Source organism: Ailuropoda melanoleuca, chromosome 2, assembly GCF_002007445.2.
Source record: "Ailuropoda melanoleuca isolate Jingjing chromosome 2, ASM200744v2, whole genome shotgun sequence".
Classification (NCBI taxonomy): Eukaryota; Metazoa; Chordata; class Mammalia; order Carnivora; family Ursidae; genus Ailuropoda; species Ailuropoda melanoleuca.
This window is the reverse complement of record NC_048219.1, coordinates 155,116,047-155,133,946: the sequence shown is the minus strand read 5'-3', so window position 1 is coordinate 155,133,946 and position 17,900 is coordinate 155,116,047. Positions and strand designations below refer to the sequence as shown.

General features: G+C 38.8%; 1 protein-coding gene across 1 annotated transcript in view; it reads right to left on the bottom strand.

Annotated features, from left to right (window-relative positions):
* Positions 1–1,973: 1,973 nt before the first annotated feature.
* COL3A1 (collagen type III alpha 1 chain) overlaps positions 1,974–17,900 on the bottom strand; it is a 38,552-nt gene continuing 22,625 nt past the window's right edge. The window contains exons 22-51 of the mRNA XM_011224217.3: positions 17,516–17,614; positions 17,163–17,216; positions 16,905–17,003; positions 16,507–16,560; positions 16,331–16,384; positions 15,974–16,027; positions 15,366–15,419; positions 14,997–15,041; positions 14,336–14,434; positions 14,141–14,248; positions 13,828–13,881; positions 12,278–12,331; positions 12,138–12,191; positions 11,399–11,452; positions 10,700–10,807; positions 10,271–10,324; positions 9,931–9,984; positions 9,579–9,740; positions 9,354–9,461; positions 8,936–9,043; positions 8,213–8,266; positions 8,017–8,124; positions 7,514–7,567; positions 7,035–7,142; positions 6,685–6,738; positions 6,483–6,590; positions 5,349–5,646; positions 4,264–4,451; positions 3,356–3,598; positions 1,974–2,392 (exon numbers count right to left, since the gene is read on the bottom strand). Of these exons, the coding sequence (XP_011222519.1) occupies positions 2,246–2,392; positions 3,356–3,598; positions 4,264–4,451; positions 5,349–5,646; positions 6,483–6,590; positions 6,685–6,738; positions 7,035–7,142; positions 7,514–7,567; positions 8,017–8,124; positions 8,213–8,266; positions 8,936–9,043; positions 9,354–9,461; positions 9,579–9,740; positions 9,931–9,984; positions 10,271–10,324; positions 10,700–10,807; positions 11,399–11,452; positions 12,138–12,191; positions 12,278–12,331; positions 13,828–13,881; positions 14,141–14,248; positions 14,336–14,434; positions 14,997–15,041; positions 15,366–15,419; positions 15,974–16,027; positions 16,331–16,384; positions 16,507–16,560; positions 16,905–17,003; positions 17,163–17,216; positions 17,516–17,614 (2,892 nt within the window). The 3' untranslated portion in view covers positions 1,974–2,245. The remainder of the gene's footprint in view (positions 2,393–3,355; positions 3,599–4,263; positions 4,452–5,348; positions 5,647–6,482; positions 6,591–6,684; positions 6,739–7,034; positions 7,143–7,513; positions 7,568–8,016; positions 8,125–8,212; positions 8,267–8,935; positions 9,044–9,353; positions 9,462–9,578; positions 9,741–9,930; positions 9,985–10,270; positions 10,325–10,699; positions 10,808–11,398; positions 11,453–12,137; positions 12,192–12,277; positions 12,332–13,827; positions 13,882–14,140; positions 14,249–14,335; positions 14,435–14,996; positions 15,042–15,365; positions 15,420–15,973; positions 16,028–16,330; positions 16,385–16,506; positions 16,561–16,904; positions 17,004–17,162; positions 17,217–17,515; positions 17,615–17,900) is intronic.

Here is a 17,900-nt window from a genome sequence, read left to right as displayed (position 1 = left end):
GGTCACTCACCCTCTTCAGCCTTAGCTTCACAGTGCAAATCATTCCCGGTGATCACAGATGTGAGTCCAGTCTCCTCAGACTGATAAGTTCTTATCTCTGCATGCAAATTGGATTTTCCTATATTTCCCCTAACTAGTACAAATATCTGATCCCAGAGTTTTTCCATTTTCCTGAATTTCTGCTCACTGCCCTCACTGCAGTTATCAGTTGCTGGCCTTGTCGGGGTTCTTTGTTACAAACAACCTGAATCAACATCGGCTGTTTTAAGTAGAAATGTAATTTATAGATTTTGTCTCAAGTTCAGGGAAATTCAGAGAAAGCTATAGAACCCAGGCTCATAAAGTAAACATATATGAAGAGAATGCTTACATTTGGAGCCATATTCAAAATCCTACCCCAAAAGCAGCCTGGTAACACCATCATAACACTGGGCGCTAGGTGCTATTTTGGGCATAAGGTTGCAGACAGAATTAAGCTTGGTCATCAACTGACCTTGAGATAAGGAGACTATCCTAAATTGTCCAGTTGCACCCAATGTAAATATAAAGGTCCTTATAAATGAAAGAGGGAGGCAGGAGAGCCAATGTCAGTGTGATGAAATGTGAAGAAACTTGGCCAAATATTTCTGGCTTTTAAGATGCCTAAATTAAAAACTCGAATCTCCATATCTCCATATGTGTGTGTATATATATAATATTTCAGGAAGGGTGTATAAAAAGCTGTTAACATTGGCTTCTTCTAGCATGAAGGATAAGTGGACATCTTGAAGTGACACGTGACTGATGGAATTTTTATTTTTGAAAGTAGTATTATTATTATAAACCATATAGTGTAAGCAAATTTCAAAGTATAAAGTCAAATGTGCAAGACCATACTTAACAGTAGCTAAAAGGATAAGAAGAGGTGGTAGAAAAGCCTCAACTTGTAATTATTTTTCATTGTGTTGCCAGACCCTGCTTACTTCCAATAAATTACTGGCATCTTCCTCCCTGATTCTTCCTCCTTTGGGGACACCTGAATCTACTATGTTATTACTTCCAGGGATTGACTCAAAGAGCATGCCCTCAGTTTTCAGTATGCCCCAGGAGTTTCACTGAATATGATCTAAAAATCCTCAAGAGTCCCCAGTGAGCATTATCTCTCTTCTGAACTTAGCTTATTAGCTCATATTCTTGAGGCCATTGCATTATTAAGCTAGAGAATTAGAACTCAATATGTTTTTTTCAAGAAGGTCACCAGAGTTCTTGAGTGTACACATGCATTTCTTATATCTATGAAAAGTGACAAAAACCAAGAATGTTTTATTATGATATTTTATTATGGGTGTCTGTAGGAAAAAAAAAAAAGATCAACAACCACATACAAGCTTACAAAGTTAAATTTCAACACATTCTCTGTGTTACTGTGACAAAAGCAGCCCCATTATTTGTTTTTTGTTGTTGTTGACTTTTACAGGATCAAGGGAGAGAGTCCCCTGAAGTGACACACCAATAAATTTTTTTGACAGGAGACATGTACAGATGGTGTGCAGTTATGTTTTGAATGCAAAGCAACAATTCTGACCTAGAGTTTTTAAAGTGAAAGTACATTAGCACCATAACATGTGTCTTTAAAGCCTTCCCAAATATCGGTAATCTTGATCATTTCAGCAATGACAAGAAAAGAGAAAAGCACCTTTAAAAGCAGTTGATATCCAAGATTAAAATAATTGTAGATTTTAAAATGTTTCTTTAAATTCTTGTACTATGCTTTTTTACCAATATTTCAGGAAATTATTGTTAATTTATATAAATGTTTTCATCTTCTGGGACTTCTAGAATTCATCTGTATTTCTGACCAGGTTGAGGTAGTTGAAACAGGGAGGTCTTTCCTAATTTCATGTTGACTATTTCAGAAAGAAAGGTTATCTTTTAATGGTAAGCCTAGTCATTGCTCTGCACATGGGCTAGGATTCAAAGAATATAACACAGTGTTATTGTAAGAGTGTTGAAGTTTATTTATTATAGCACCATTGAGACATTTTGAAATTGGAATTGGTAAAAAAATAGAACAAAAAGCATTTGAACTGTGTTTGGTGTAACAGCAAAAAAAAGTATCCTTTTTTGCCAAATTATACTTTTTCCAAAACTTTTGGAAATAAATAACTGGAATTGAGTTGGTCACTTGTACAGGTTGACAAGGTTAGAACGAGAGGAACACATATGGAGTGTGAAATTTTTGCTGGGGTTTCAGATAGAGTTTGGTTTATAAAAAGCAAACAGGGCCAATGTCCACACCGAATTCTTGATCAGGACCACCAATATCATAGGGTGCAATATCTACGATAGGTAGTCTCACGGCCTTGCGTGTTCGGTATTCGAAGACTGTTTTGCCCCATTCCCCAGTGTGTTTCTGTAAAAAAGAGGAAAAAAAAATGTGAGCTATTGTGACATTACAATTACTTAGACACTTCCTCTGACTGACCAAGTTTAAAAAATAGTGTGCCTTAAGGGCACTGCCAACCTGCCCTGCTATCTTCCATGCATATGAGACCTCTTCCATTGTAGAGCTATAATCATGGCAGATAATAAACCATATTGGGCTTCTTTAGAGATTGAGAGAGAGTATGTGCATGTGAGGTGAGGGGGCAGGGGCAGCGGGAGAGGGAGAGAGAATCTCAAGCAGGCTCTAACCCCAAGTGTGGAGCCCCACGTGGGGCTTAATCTCACAACCCTGAGATCATGACCTGAGCAGAAATCAGGAGTTGGTCGCTTAACCAACTGAGCCACGCAGGCGCCCTAATAAACCTTATTGTTAACCGAAAGCCTTATAGAGCTTTAAGGTACTTCCACTAGAGATTGCCACTGGCCAGGCCATTTCAGGAGGCCTGGTTCTGTCTGGTCACTGTTACCAGGTATATGGTTGGTTTACCAAAAAGGGAATAAGTCTCTCATAATGGAATTTGCTAATATTAGAAGTGAATTCTCCCTTTGTTTATAAATGAAATAGCAAAGAATAGATTTAAAGCTAACCTTTAAAATTAAAAAGAAAGCAGATTTTAGATTGAGTCCAAATGATAGCTGTTATGCAGAATGTATAGTAACCACCCAGATTATCTGATACAGTTTATATTATGAATCTAAATTTTTACTGATTTCATTTCAACTTGTTTCACCTGGAGGTTGAGAAGATACATATTTTTGCGTGTGTGGTATTTAATATTCCCTGCAATGAATCAGTACATTCTACATAACTGCCACGAAATATTATCTTTTGTTCACCCCCATTCTTTTTTTCTTCTTTTCAACATAGCATGATTAAACTGGAAATGCTGAGATCATTGTGATCCATGCCTTTAAAAATGTTATTACTTACAGTGCAACCATCCTCCAGAACTGTGTATGTGAATTTGCTATTTCCTTCAGCCTTGAATTCACCTTCATTTGACCCCATCAGCCTCAAGGCTTTCTTTACATTCCCACTGGCATGATCCATGTATGCAATGCTGTTCTTGCAGTGATATGTGATGTTCTGAGAAGCCCGGCTGGAGAGAAGTCGGAGGAATGCCAGCTGGACATCGAGGACATCTTCAGGAAGTTCAGGATTGCCATAGCTAAACTGTGATTGGGGACAAACACAACTGATCAAACACCTTAGTTGCAACCATATGTCCTAAGAGATTCATGCAGTATAGTATGGTCATTATAACACAGGTTATTCATGTATTTTATATATGACTATGTTCTTATTGCATGTGTAACATATAATGCTAGAGTAAAAAAGGTGTTCAGAATTGAAAGAAAGGTGGTTGCCTACAATGAATAATTCAATCTGACTTAGCTTTGGGAGAGAAGTTACGAAAGTTATAAAGGTAGTCACCTGAATATATAAAACCATTTGGGTTCTTCTATTTATTAACTAATTTAGCTTTGTGATGAACAATTGGGAGGAGCTAAAAAAGTCTGGTAAGTAGGAATGACTTAGTTAAAAAATGGTATGTTCTATGGACTATGAGAAACAAACTGAGGGCCTCAGAGGGGAGAGGGGTGGGCGAATGGGATAGACTGGTGATGGGTAGTAAGGAGGGCACATATTGCATGGTACACTGGGTGTTATACGCAACTAATGAATCATCGAACTTTACATCAGAAACCAGGGATGTACTGTATGGTGACTAACACAATATAATAAAAAAAAACATTAAAATAAAAAAAAAAGAAATCTAGTTGACAGAAATATAGATGCCAATGAATAAGAAAAAAAAATGGTATATCCTTTATTACCTGATAACCACCATCCATGGATTCTCCAAACCAAACATGTTTCTTCTCAGAACCAGAATCTGTCCACCAGTTCTTACGTGGAACGTTCAAAGGACTGGCATTTATGCACGTTTCCCCAGTTTCCATATTGCAGAATACTTTAATAGCGTCCAACTTGCAACCTTGGTTAGGATCAACCCAATATTCTCCTGAATAGTCACAAAAAAGAGTAATGGGAATTGGTTACAAAATCCAGTAGTGAAGTTTGGACCAAAATGATTTTGTTTGTTTACCTGGTAACGAATTCATAATGTTGCTTGCTAATCTATCTGCATTTTATAGTATAGTACGATACAGAAACTTTTAATCTCTCCCTCTTTTTAAGATGATTATCTATTTAATGTGGTTTTGCTAAATAATGTAAGCTTTTTGTCTAATCTAGATTTATGCCAGTAGGTTTAACCCAAAGTCCCTGTGACTGATGTTGTTCTCTATCTTAAGTAACTTTCAGAAATGACTCCTAACAAAGGCAAATTTCCATGTCAAGGTATTTGAAAGCCTGAAATAATTTTTGCCTTTCAGAAAGAATTAACCCAATATGTGAAAAATCTTACAGTATTACAATATTTGATTTAATTTTGTATAGGTCTGGGACTTTTCATTTAACTGTCTCTTAATATGAAAAGCTAATAATTAGATTTATCACAAAAATTAATCTCATTAAATAAAGATTGCAAAAGTTAAACTGCAAATTATGTCTGTATCAAGTTATATAAATTTTATCCTGAAAACGCAGTGATCTATGTTGCTTTATCACTCAAACAAATTTGGAATGATATGCAGAAACATCCCAAACTATGACTTAGATTAAGATTTCTACAAAACTGTCTTGAAATTTTCTTACATTTGGAATATTTGGGTTATTTATGTTCCATCTGAAGGATACCTGCTGTGTATACTTTCTGAAAATGTCAAGCAATTTCAATTCAACCAACATTCCTTAAGTACTATTTCTGCTATAAAATATTTTCTATTCACGGCGAAGCTTTTCTGTTCCCCAAATTCTCATATAAGCATCTTTCTCTGTAATCTTGTCCCCCACATACCACTCTGGAGTTCAGGATGGCAGAATTTCAGGTCTCGGCAGTTGCGAGCAGGGTGTTTACGAGACCCATCAGGACTAATGAGGCTTTCTAGTTGTCCATTGACTGATTTGAGTGAAGTCATAATCTCCTCGGTGTTGATTTTGAAATCCATTGGTTCATCTCCATAATACGGGGCAAAACCACCAGCTTTTTCACCTCCTCCAATAGCACCCAGGGCAGCAGCCCCAGCACCACAGCACGGACCGGGAGCACCAGGAGGTCCAGGTGGGCCCGGTTGTCCTGGGTGGCCTGGGGAGCCCTAGGATGGGTAAGAACAGGCATCATGGAGGTGTACTCGCTCTTTGCTGAAAGAATATGTTCCTGGGCCAATACAATGCATTAAAAACAACCACTATGTCATCATCATTACTTTAAGAAAAGTTTACTTGAGTTGTTTTGTGATCAAATGATAACTAATGACAATAAATTCATTACCATGAAATTTATTGTGCTCCCTGGATACAAATCAGTGGCGTTAAGAGTACAAATTTTACTCCATCATGCTTCCTTCTGAATAAATGATGTAAACACTTCTAACTCTGACATGCCAGAGGGAATATGATCAGGAAACCTACATTCTGATCCCAGATTTGTCATTAACTTTGTGTCTTTGGACTGATCACTTATTTGTGTTTCAATTATCAAATGTGTAACTTGTGGGGATAATGGTTTTTATTCCGTTTATGCCAAAGATGTGGGATAGGAAGGTATCAGGAAGGATGGTATTAGTAGCAAAACAGGAATCATGGAAGCTGTTTGAGAAGATGTGCTGCACGCTTGCCAATCATTACGATGATCACAATTGTGCGATCTCCAGTGTGAGATCAATGCTGGCAGAGTTCATTTGGTTCATTGGGCTTTTGTCTTTATTCTGATGACTGCTGTCTGATCGAACTGTAAAAAAAGGTGTTTTTTTTTTCTCTTGTTATAGTGTGATGGAGAAAGAATAGAGAATCTCTTAAAGTCATTGTTCATTTTCTAAATTAAATTGGGTGCGTGTATTGTGTTTAACTCAGTTTCCAAATCTTACACAATGTTTCTGAAATGTGAAGACTGTAGCAAATTAAACCCACATGTTTGTGAGTGCTGTCTTACCTCAGATCCTCTTTCACCTCTGTTACCTCGAGGCCCTGGCGGTCCAATGGGACCCGGATGTCCACTTGTTCCATCTTTGCCAGGGGGCCCACTGGGTCCAACAGGTCCCTAAAAAATTATCATGATATCACAATGCTAGAATATCTTCTTGCTGGAATATTTGAAAAATATGTATCTTCCAATATCTTTCTATGACACTTACCCTGGGGCCTGCGGGGCCTGGGCTACCAACGGCACCTTGGTGACCAGCAGGACCCTAAAAAGAAAAGAAGGGTAAATATGAATGAAGACATCTCAAAGATTTAGGAAACTGTGCATTCAAGATCAAATCAAGAAAGTTGAGGATCATGATGGAATATGATTGCCTCTTTGCTTAATCTCCCCTTGTCTCATGCCAACTATTATTTCAACCAAGCCCTCGAATCCATTTCTCATGTCTTTTAGCACATACTTTTAAAGATGAGCCTTTTTCTACTTTTGGTCTCTCAGATTTGCCCAGTTCATCAATTAACACGCACCAAAGGGGATTTTCTAACAAAGAGATACACTTACTGGAGAGCCTGGGGCACCTGGGTTACCGGGGAAGCCTCGATGTCCTTTGATGCCAGTAGAACCACGTTCACCTGTTTCACCTTTGTCACCACGTGGACCTTGGGGACCCTTTACAGACACATTTCAAATTAAGGTCATAAACACACATATATATTGGTAAAACAAAATAGAATTTATAGCAATTAAATCCAATTGATGACTGCTATTAGCTAGAAATCCCACAGGCACTGCATACATGCAACACTAAAGATTGTTCTTGTAGTTTTGATTTTGGATTGACAATTGCATGAAACCCCGGTAATTGCTACGTAGGTCCTTGGCCCCAAGGAACTTTTAGATCCTGAATTGTTTTCTGTGTCATCAAAGGAAAGTTAAAATTCTGTTCCATAGTGGAGCATGTTGCCATGCCCCTCTCCTGAACATGCCAGAAAATAGAACATCATTTCTTAGACTGTGGAATGAGTTAAAAAACAACTCACAGCAGGACCTCGGGAACCAGCAGGACCTGGAGCACCAGAAGGACCAGCAGGGCCCTGAATTAAAAACAAACACACAAGGAATTGTTTATTTATTGATAAAGCTTTGTTTTATTTAAAAGTTAATTTCACTCTGATGGAATAATAGTAGGCACACTATTATTGAAAGTTAGTGCCATTTTTTCCTTCAAAGTGCTTTCTCTGTTTTTATCTCTACCAAGGGGTCTAAACAGGAAAGCTGAGAAAGTCTTGCTAATTCAGCCTTGCATTTACCCAGTAAATACACGCTTAGACTGATTAATGTTGCTTCGAATTTAGTAATGAATTCTTCATTGACGACTGCCAGAAACTTACCAGATACCTTTTTTACCACAGTTGCCTAAGGAACGAGTAGCATAAAAACGAAGAGAAACGATAGTAGATCATTTGGTTGGCAGATCTGACATCCTATCTTCTACCTACTAATCCCTTTATTGAGGAAAATAGGTAAGCAAAGAAAAACTCACAGTTTCTCCTCTGTCACCATTCTTTCCAGCAGGACCAACGGGACCAGGGGGGCCTGGATGGCCAGGAGCACCAGGGGCACCAGGAGAGCCGTTTTCTCCACGATCACCCTGACGACAAGTTCACAGATTCAGCATAAATATGATCAGCAGTTGTCGTTTGAAGTACACAAACCCATTGTATATATGTTTATCATACTTTGCCACCAGGAGCCCCATCTCGGCCTGGAAGACCATCTGATCCTGGGTTTCCCTGATGAAAAAAACAAAAAGGAGAAAAGAAATCAAACTCTTCTGAACCATCCAAATATGACCTAAGCCATATATTCTCAATGGTAGTGATAGCATCCTAATGATAAAAATTGGTTCTTAGGACTAAAAAATCTTAGATATTACAATGGCTATGGCCCTTCAAAGGGCCGTACCTAAATAGATAAGCAGTATACCTATGGCACTAAAATTTCACAGGTGAGAGACGGAGAAGTGATTAGGGAAAAAAAAAAACTTCTAAAAAATCGTTAGGCAAGAGATAACAAATAAGAGCTTAAGAAACAGTAATTTAAGCTGATAATGGAAATCTACAATTTAAGAAAAGACTAATCACAGAGAACATGCAGCACATGTTCATGCAGGAGGAATGCTATAAATTGGGGCCTTCCGCATCCCCAACTTGTGTCTTTATTTAGCTAGCATTCATATTCTTCTCCATTAATGATCATTCATTGAGTAAATATTAATGAACATGAACATTTAAGATTATTCTAAGTTGTAATAGAAGGGATATCTTATTAAAGAAAGAAGAAGAATTTTGGCACGTGGCAATATTTACACTCTCAGACATTAAGGCACAATTTGACCCTTACTTCAGAAGTGACCAAACACTACACGGATAATTGGATATTTCCTAACAACTAGTACTTACATCTCTTCCAGGTTCACCAGCTGTACCAGCCAGACCAGGAAGACCCTGGGGTCCAGGAGGACCACGTTCTCCATTGTGACCAGCAGGTCCTGGTTTCCCACTTTCACCCTGTGCACAAAGAAATAAAAGACATTTTATCTTAATGTATTTTACCTTTTGTTTAACTTAAACATTTTTTAACTTATTTTATCTTAGCAATCAATGTTATGAGATGACCTTATTTTTTGAGGAACAATGATGTACATTGTTTCTGTGTTCTGCAGCCTTTTAATAATATGCATGCTTCCTGAAAATCTGAAAGTATCAAGAATTTGCATCTTTTACCAGAAAATTTGTTCATGACATGCTTGCTATGGTTAATCTATCTCCGAAGGCTATCAAAGGAAACAAGGGTCTGGGGAAGGATGGGCACACTCACCTTGACACCCTGTGGGCCTGGGCTTCCCCTAGGACCTGGGATGCCCGGTGGTCCCGCGAGACCCCTAGCTCCAGTAATACCAGCAATTCCCAGTGGGCCTGGAGCTCCCTGTTGAACAAATAAGAAAGCCTTAGTTCTTCTCTCTGTGATTATGTTTACCTCTGTTGAATTCGTAATAAAAAATAAAACAGGACTGTCAATCCACAGAGCAACACAGCCACTCACTGGAGGGCCCTGGGGGCCAGGCGATCCCTTCTCGCCGGGTTGGCCAGCATCACCTTTAGGTCCAGATACTCCAGGGCTGCCAGGAGCACCACTGCTACCAGGTGGACCGGGGGGCCCATCCTTGCCTGGAGCACCGCTGGAGCCCGGGGGGCCTGGGTTACCCTACAAAGACATTTTTTGAAATTTGAAATTTTGAAATTTTTATAATGAAAAAGTGAATGTTTCTTCCCTCTTTACCTGCATTTTAGATGGGATTTAATACAAAGAAAAGTAGCAATGGGTAGGTTTTCATCCTATGCATATATGAATATTCTTTATGAAATAAAGAAAAAATATTTAAAAAAATACTTACATTATTACCAGGAGGACCAGGAAGACCACGACCACCAGGGAAGCCAGCAGCACCCTGTGAAATGATTATATATTTTTGAATTTCAAAACTGAAGTGAATGAATAATAAACCACTAAAAATAAATATAGAGGATAAGAAATGTGATCTGCATTCTACCCTAGAATCATTTATGGTTTGGTTTTTCCTTTTAGAATTTACATATAACATATGATTAAGGGATTATAGTTTTTATACTCTTTCGGGATCTAGTGCTTTCAAAGCAGTTTTTATACAGATTGGTATTAATTAATGCTTTTGAATCATAGTTTAGAGAATAGTAATTAAGAGAATGGATACTTACAGGACCACCAGGACTGCCGCGTTCACCTTTGACGCCCTGGGGACCAGGGGGACCCTATATGGAATGGAGGTAGAAATGGTTCATCAGAATTCCACCACTATCCAATAATTATGTCATACACCTTAAACTTGTACAATGCTATATGTCAATCATATCTTAATAAAACTGGGGAAAAATACTACAACAGATGTACAAATGAACAAACAAACAAAAATCAACAAAACAGTAACTCTAGGTAGGAAGTGGTCAGAACAACTTGATTGGGGTCATATCCAGACTATTGGAGCCAAGCTTCAAAGTCAGAACTCTACTCCAAAGAGGACGATAGGTACTCTTGTCACCTTGACAAGCTCTCTCAGTATGAAGTTCTGGACTGTGGATACACCAAAGTGCTTCCTGTTTGAAAACTGAATGAAAGTGAATACTCACAGCAGGCCCAGCACCTCCAGGGGGTCCTGCGACACCAGGGGGCCCTCCTTCACCTTTCTCACCAGGCGCACCTCTTTCTCCTTTAGCACCGGGCTCACCATTCTGTCCCTACATTCAGAAATGACAACTACCCGTGAGCTGACGTCCTTCCCAATACACTTGGCCTATCGTACTCTTTCTTCAGAAAATAGAATTCTTCAGGTGGCAAGATGTTGACATAAAATTGGAAACGAAGGTTCTCTGAAGACAGGGCAAAACAAAGTCAATCGAAATGCTTCCATGATACAAGCAAATTATCAAGAAAATGTGCGTTATTTGTCCTAAGGGAGTAAGCCTCTCTGAGGATTGCGCTTTGAAAATGAGCACCAGTGAATTCATTGGAGAAAGATAAGGCCGAGAGCAACTTTTAATTAGTATCATCTTACCATGGAATAACTTTTAAACTTTTCAGAGTGTTTTAAAGTCTAGAGTATCATGTGAGCCTCGTTAATGAGGCATAAAGACAAGTCAGATGTTTTTATCTCCATGTTTTAAAGAGTGAGAGTGAGTAAAAAACAAAACAAAACACAACAACAAAAAAAGGAAGGGATGGGTAAAATCACCCTACAGGGAATGAGCAGCTGGGACTTGTCTAGAATCCAGACTTGAACGTCTGTTTTTCAGCAAGAGAGTGATTCTGAGCTGTGTGTTCAGACTTACAGGAGCACCAGGGAAGCCCGCAGGTCCTGGAGGCCCATGTTCGCCTCTCTCACCCTGAAGGGAAAAACATTCTCATTGGTCACAGTGAAGACATCTACCCACAGGGACAAAGATATATCATCCTCCACATCACCTTATCTTTCCTTTAAGCAGGAAAGAAAAAAGCTAACTAACACGGTGTAACTTCTAAAGACGTTTCCACTTCTCAACAAAATCAGGAGCGGACAACTCCAGAACCTTTGGTCCTTTCTGCCTTTGATTGTGATACTATTTACAAGAAAAAGAATCTGAGAATTTTGAAGTGTTTAACACATGCAATCATATGACTTCTAAAAAACATAAGTATTTAAACATATACTAAAAGGGTTAATTGAGAAATCAATCAATTAACTAAGACCATTTATCTGTCCTGAGTTGCAAACCCTGAAGATAGAGAATTTTAGATCTAGAAGGTCCTTCATGCAAAGATCCTGCAGGTTTAAGAAACATCATGTATTATTGGTGTATATTAAAAATTTTTTCCAGAATTGTTTAGGAGAGAAGGCGTGATTTAAAACTGTCTCTTGTGAATTTTAGATTTAAAAACTTTGACCTTCCTTTGTTTGTCATATGATTCCTGAAAACTGTATCCCACCATCGAGACTCAGGGCCCCAGGGCAGAATTGCTCAAGAGGGAAGCAAGGGTAGCTGCCACCTAGGTGGGGTTAAAAAGGACACCAAAGATCTCTTTAACACTTACAGGGCCACCACGAGGACCAGCTATACCAGGAAGTCCAGGGGCACCACCTTCACCCTGAAAAAAGAGGGAAAAAAATATTGCCCTGTATCCAAAAAGTGAGGGATATTTTCTTTTTGTTTCTAAGTAGTATTAAGTGTTACCTTATCTCCAGGCTGACCAGCTGGGCCAGGGGGACCAATGGGACCAGTAGGACCCTAAAGAAAATAGAAATACAATTTTAATTTTAAAGATAAAAAGCATCCTCTTTCCCATTAAGCAAATGGAGTATATAGAGTATATATTCATCTAATAAACTAGCTCATATGACTTCTATTATGGCTGGAATGATAGACTTTGCTTGGTGTGTAAATATTGCAGACCCTAATAAGTATGAGATTCTGCGGAGAGCCTCTAAAGGCCTAGAAGATTCAGTGGCAGTTTACTGATTCATTTTTCTTCCCATTGCAGAAGATAAATGATGTGATGTAAGATCTTACAGTAATAGCTTTTTAAAAAATTAAAGTGAGTTGCCCTGTTCAACTGCTTGATAATCCAAAATGTTTAACTGCTCAGAATATAAATACACATATTGAAATCTTCAAATTGACATTTTCAAATATGAAAGTTTTACCTATGTTACATAAATGAGGTATTAGGTGTTTTTTTTTTTTAAATTGGATGATGGCCTACCCATCAAATCTGTCAAAACTGAAATTTTAATGAATTTCTTTAAGGCAACTATGATAAATATAACATCAATGTAATGACTTAACTGTCATGCTCATTGGCTGCAGTCATATCTGGAAGGTGTTTGCTAAGGGGAATAGAATTGATGGGAAGGTTTTTTTCATTTCGTTTGTTTTTAAGCCTCATTTTGAAGTAGTTATAGATTCCCGGCAGGTTGCAAAACATACGGGAAAATTCTATGCACCTTTCTCCCAGCATCCCTCAATGTTACTCTCTTACACAACTATCGTACACTATCAAAAGCAAGAAACTGGCATTGGTACAACCCATAAAGCTGATTCAGGTCTCAGCAGTTATGCACACACTCATTTGGACCGGTGTGTGTATATAAGCTCCAGACCCCTATATGAAGTGTCGCCGGGCATGACTACCACTGTAATCAAGACACTCAAATGTGCAATCGTGTAAGACTCCCTCACATCCCCTCTTCTAGTCACATTCATCTTCCTCTCCCCTCTTCTTAACTCCTGGCAATTACTAGTGAGTTCACAAATGTTACATGGATGGAATCAGGCAGTTTGTATCCTTTTGAGATTGACTTTTTTTCCACTCAACCTGGTGTCCTTGAGGTTTCTGTAAGTCGTTGCATGTATTTTTTACTGCTAGATAGTTCTCTGTGGGGTGACTATATCATAGAATTACGATGTTCATAAAATAAAAAAATTTCTTCCCGAACAGTATTGATTATCTTGGATTTAAGTGACTCATCATGACTTCAGTTTGTAACCTTTATCATATGCTTGAGGTTCTTCTATTCTCACGTCACTGTTGAACCATCAGGTAATGATAGATAGAAACGAGGAATTTTAACAATCGGGTCATTTGGGTCTTCTTAATGGTCAGAAAGTGTCAGTACGTGGTCTAAGTTACCATCATGAGTTTTCAGAACGAACAGAAGTTGAGAGGAGGAACTCTTCCATGTCATCTACAGATAAGCTCTGTTTTCCCCAGTGGGCATGCTCACCCTTGGACCGTCCTTCCCTGGAGCACCATCGGCACCTGAGCTGCCTGGTTCACCCTGTCAAATAAAAGCCAGTGTCATCGGATTAGAAGCGTCTTTGGTGAAAATCTGCCCATAGAGGAGCAACCCTCAGGATGTCCTGCGATGGATAGTAGGTGTGCTCATTAATAGTTGCTCGCTAGCAATGCATCTTAAATTGCACTTCCTGTGAAACACTAACATTAATTTTGAACATAGGTTGCTTTGCAGCAGTCCTTCTTGCCTTTAACCTGGGAAGTCTGTTTTATGCTAGCATTAACAGCACAGAAGTTGCTACCTTGTCACCCTTCGGGCCGGGGCCTCCAGGACCTCCTCTTTCTCCAGGCATCCCTTGCAGACCGGGAGTCCCGGCAGACCCAGGTGGCCCAGGGGGACCAGCAGCGCCCTGAAATTAAAGGACAAAAAGTAAATCGCCAGAAAGAAATGGAGTGCATTTTGCAAAATCCAGGTGAACTGAATCGTGTGGAGTTACCTTTCCTCCTTCAGGGCCGGGGGGACCAGCTCCACCTCTGGGTCCCGTGGGCCCCACGGCGCCGGGAGGTCCTCGTTCGCCCGGGGCTCCCGAATCACCCTGGGGTAGGAATACGGAATACCCCTGTTAGCCAACCCCAGGCTAAAGACAAAACAAAACACCCTAAATTGTATTCTTTTGAGGCAGAGCAGTGGGAGAATTTGTGTTTTTGAACAATTTGGAAATGCTGGTAGTTATCAAAGACATTTGATCATCGGAGTGAGAAGTGGAAAGTGAAGAAGAGTCAGTGTAAAAGGGGAAACTTTGATACCTGGTCTAGTGAGCTGCCTCTGACCCTGTTGTAAGCATTTTATTCACGAGGGTTTTTTTTACCAACACAGTTTTCCTATGCAGAATCAATGCCCTGGAGAAATTTGTCTTTTGCAATTTCAGGTCCATAGTTGCTTCTGTAGTATTTATTCATGTCAGAAAATGTGATTTTCCAGATGAAGCAAATCTAATCTACTGCAAATGTCTTGAGTTACCCTAAGTGCATTCGCCAAATTGTTGTAGTGTTGCGCTTCTAAAGAAAGACCATTTTGGTTTGATATACTAAAAATGATCACTAATCAGTTGCTCTATAACATGCTGAAGAAGTTAGAAAATAAATGGAAATATTTACCTTGCCTCCTGGGGTTCCAGGTGAACCAGATTCACCCTTTGGACCCTAGAAAATTGGCATTATATGATTAGGCCTCTGTCAGAATGCATGTTATAACATAAGCAAAATCACACATTTGACTTGCTTGCATTTCGCACAATTTGTTAAATCTCCAGCTATGTACTCTCTCTTTTATTTTCTGGTAAAATTGAAACTTTCCATATGATGCCTATGATTGAATAACTTTTCTTTGTTTTATTATTGAATATTTAAAAACTAAATGTTAAAACTCAGAAACCATGGCAAAAAATGCAAAAGTTAATAACTGATAAATGATTATTATTTATTCTTTTCATTTCTGAGGTTTTTTAAAAAAGGGATGCAACTTACTGGTTCGCCAGGTTTTCCATTTTCTCCTGGAGGTCCACTGGTTCCAGGCAAACCCTACAAAGAATCAGATTTGTATCATGTGGTCACTTCAAACACCACTTACAGAAAAGCCTCTCACATGTGTATTTCTGCAAGGTATTCAAACTGGTTTTAGCGGTCTTTTTAAAGCTAGAAAATTTGTGGCTCTCAAAATCCAGTGACAGAGATGTGACAATCATATCTTCCAAATTTAATGTTTATCTCCCTCTAGTTTTTCAGTTGCTATATATAAAAATGAATCGAAGAGTATGGTAAAATGAATTTAGCTATGTGGATTTGTGTTATAATAAAAATAGGTATAAACATAAAAATTTTATGTGCTTACTTAATTTAAAAAATTACTAATGTACTCATTCTGGAATAGGAACGTCTATTGACATTGCCTGTCATTTTATGTCAAGGTGGAAAACATACCCACAAATTTTAATCTTAAAATGAATTATAATTTAGTAGTGTCACAAAAAAAATTGAACTGTCAATTAGCTCGACAAATACAGCTCTCAAGCGGAAAGTACTGAATTGTCTGGTAGAAGCAGGATCCCAGTGATATTTAAATAAGAAGTTCTTACTTGTAATCCTTGTGGACCAGGGGGTCCTGAATCTCCTTTGTCACCAGCTGGCCCCTAATGTAGGAAAATATAATGAGATGTTTTATCATAAAATATCCTTTCTTTTTTAGTACATACAGTTTTCATTTCAACAGGCTCATTGCTTAATTGAAAACTTAATGGTGTGAAGGAGGGCAGAGTCTGGCCTGCAGAATTGATGAGAGGGAGACATGGACACTATAATCTTTACTTCTAGTTAGTCAACATTTATCTAGCTACATAACCAAGCTTCAAAACAGCTTTGGTGAACTATGATGAAATCTTTTCTGTGCCCCACTCCCACTCACTTCCATAGCCAAATTATGTGAACAAACTTACAGTAGGTCCTGGGGGACCCTGAGGTCCAGTTTCACCATTCTTTCCAGCAGGACCCTAAAAAAAAAAAATGCAAGCAGTTAGGGAAGCAGAGATAATGGAGATGATAGGCAGAAGCCATAGGGTGGAAATGAATGCATCTCTAGAAAGCTGGAAATAAGTTAATGAAAGCTACATACCTGAGGGCCAGGACCTCCAGGGCCACCTCGTTCTCCATTCTTGCCAGGTGCACCCTAAAGAAGTGGCCAATATTTATTAATTCTCGAAAGGAAATCATTCAGTGTCTTATTCTCTGATAGTTTTGATTTGCCTTTTCCACACACATGCATCCACAACCAAAAATGACTTTCTAGAACTAGATTTCCATAAATTTTGCCACTCTTTCCCCAGAACTCTACAACCCCCCCAAAAAAACCCCTCTAGAAACAACTTCCTGTCTCACATGGTATTTTGATTTTCATATATATTCTACTGTGCTTTGAAGTAGAGATCAAATTTTGGCGATCTCTGAATTCCCATATGGAAAGGAAAAGCCTTCCGTCAAATATTTATTGAAGAATTTAAGGAAGGAACTCACATCATTTCCTTTAGGACCAGGGAAACCCATGACACCAGGCTGACCTCGGGGACCAGATGGGCCTGGAGGACCTGGTCGACCACTTTCTCCTTGACTTCCCTAATGAGAAAAACAATTACATGAACAGAGGTTGATAAAGATCTCATCAAAATATGCATTATTTATATCAACCCTCTACAATATTCATCAATGTTAGGCCAAACTGTGCATTCCATTATTCACTGGGCTTATAAAATGAAATGTTAAAAATGTACATACGGGAGGCCCTGGTTTCCCATCGCTGCCTGGTCCTCCTGGGCTTCCAGGCATACCCTAGGTTGAAGAAGTCAGTCAGTCAGATGATTTAAAAATGATAATTAAATGTATCTATGTGTCTGTAAAATTTTGCGATTTCATTTGTAGCTTTTTATTTGCATACATTTTCCTATCTATGTCTCAGTCAAGCATTCTGTTTTTCTTCAATCAATTCTAACCTTAAATTATCTTAAGAGTATTTTGTTTTGTTTTGAGGCTACAAAAGTATCGTCTGCTTTAAGTTGTCTTTGATTCTCCTGTATTTGCCTTTCTTCTAACTAAACGGCAGTGTCAATCAAACAAGTGTTTCTTGGTACCCTCATTCCTGGACCTCCAGGGACACCATCTCTGCCAGGTTCTCCAGGAGCTCCTCTGGGACCTGCAGGGCCGGGACCACCACGCTCCCCAGAGGGACCCTACGAGGCGAAATAGATCAACAAACGTGTAGAAGAACCTTCATTGACCTAGACATTGATCACATTTAGGTTACAACTAGAAAACTTCCTTTTGTCTCTTAGAAAGTTGGTGTGCTGCTGACGTGCTGTAAAATAACTGTTATCTATTAGCTTGGATTATCATATTGGGAGGATTTTGAGGCAACTTTGATGGAACATCACATGCCAGCAGTATTCAGTGGGTATCACAATATATTTCTGTGCATCTCAAGTCAAATATCTTTGATGATATAAAACCATATTTGTA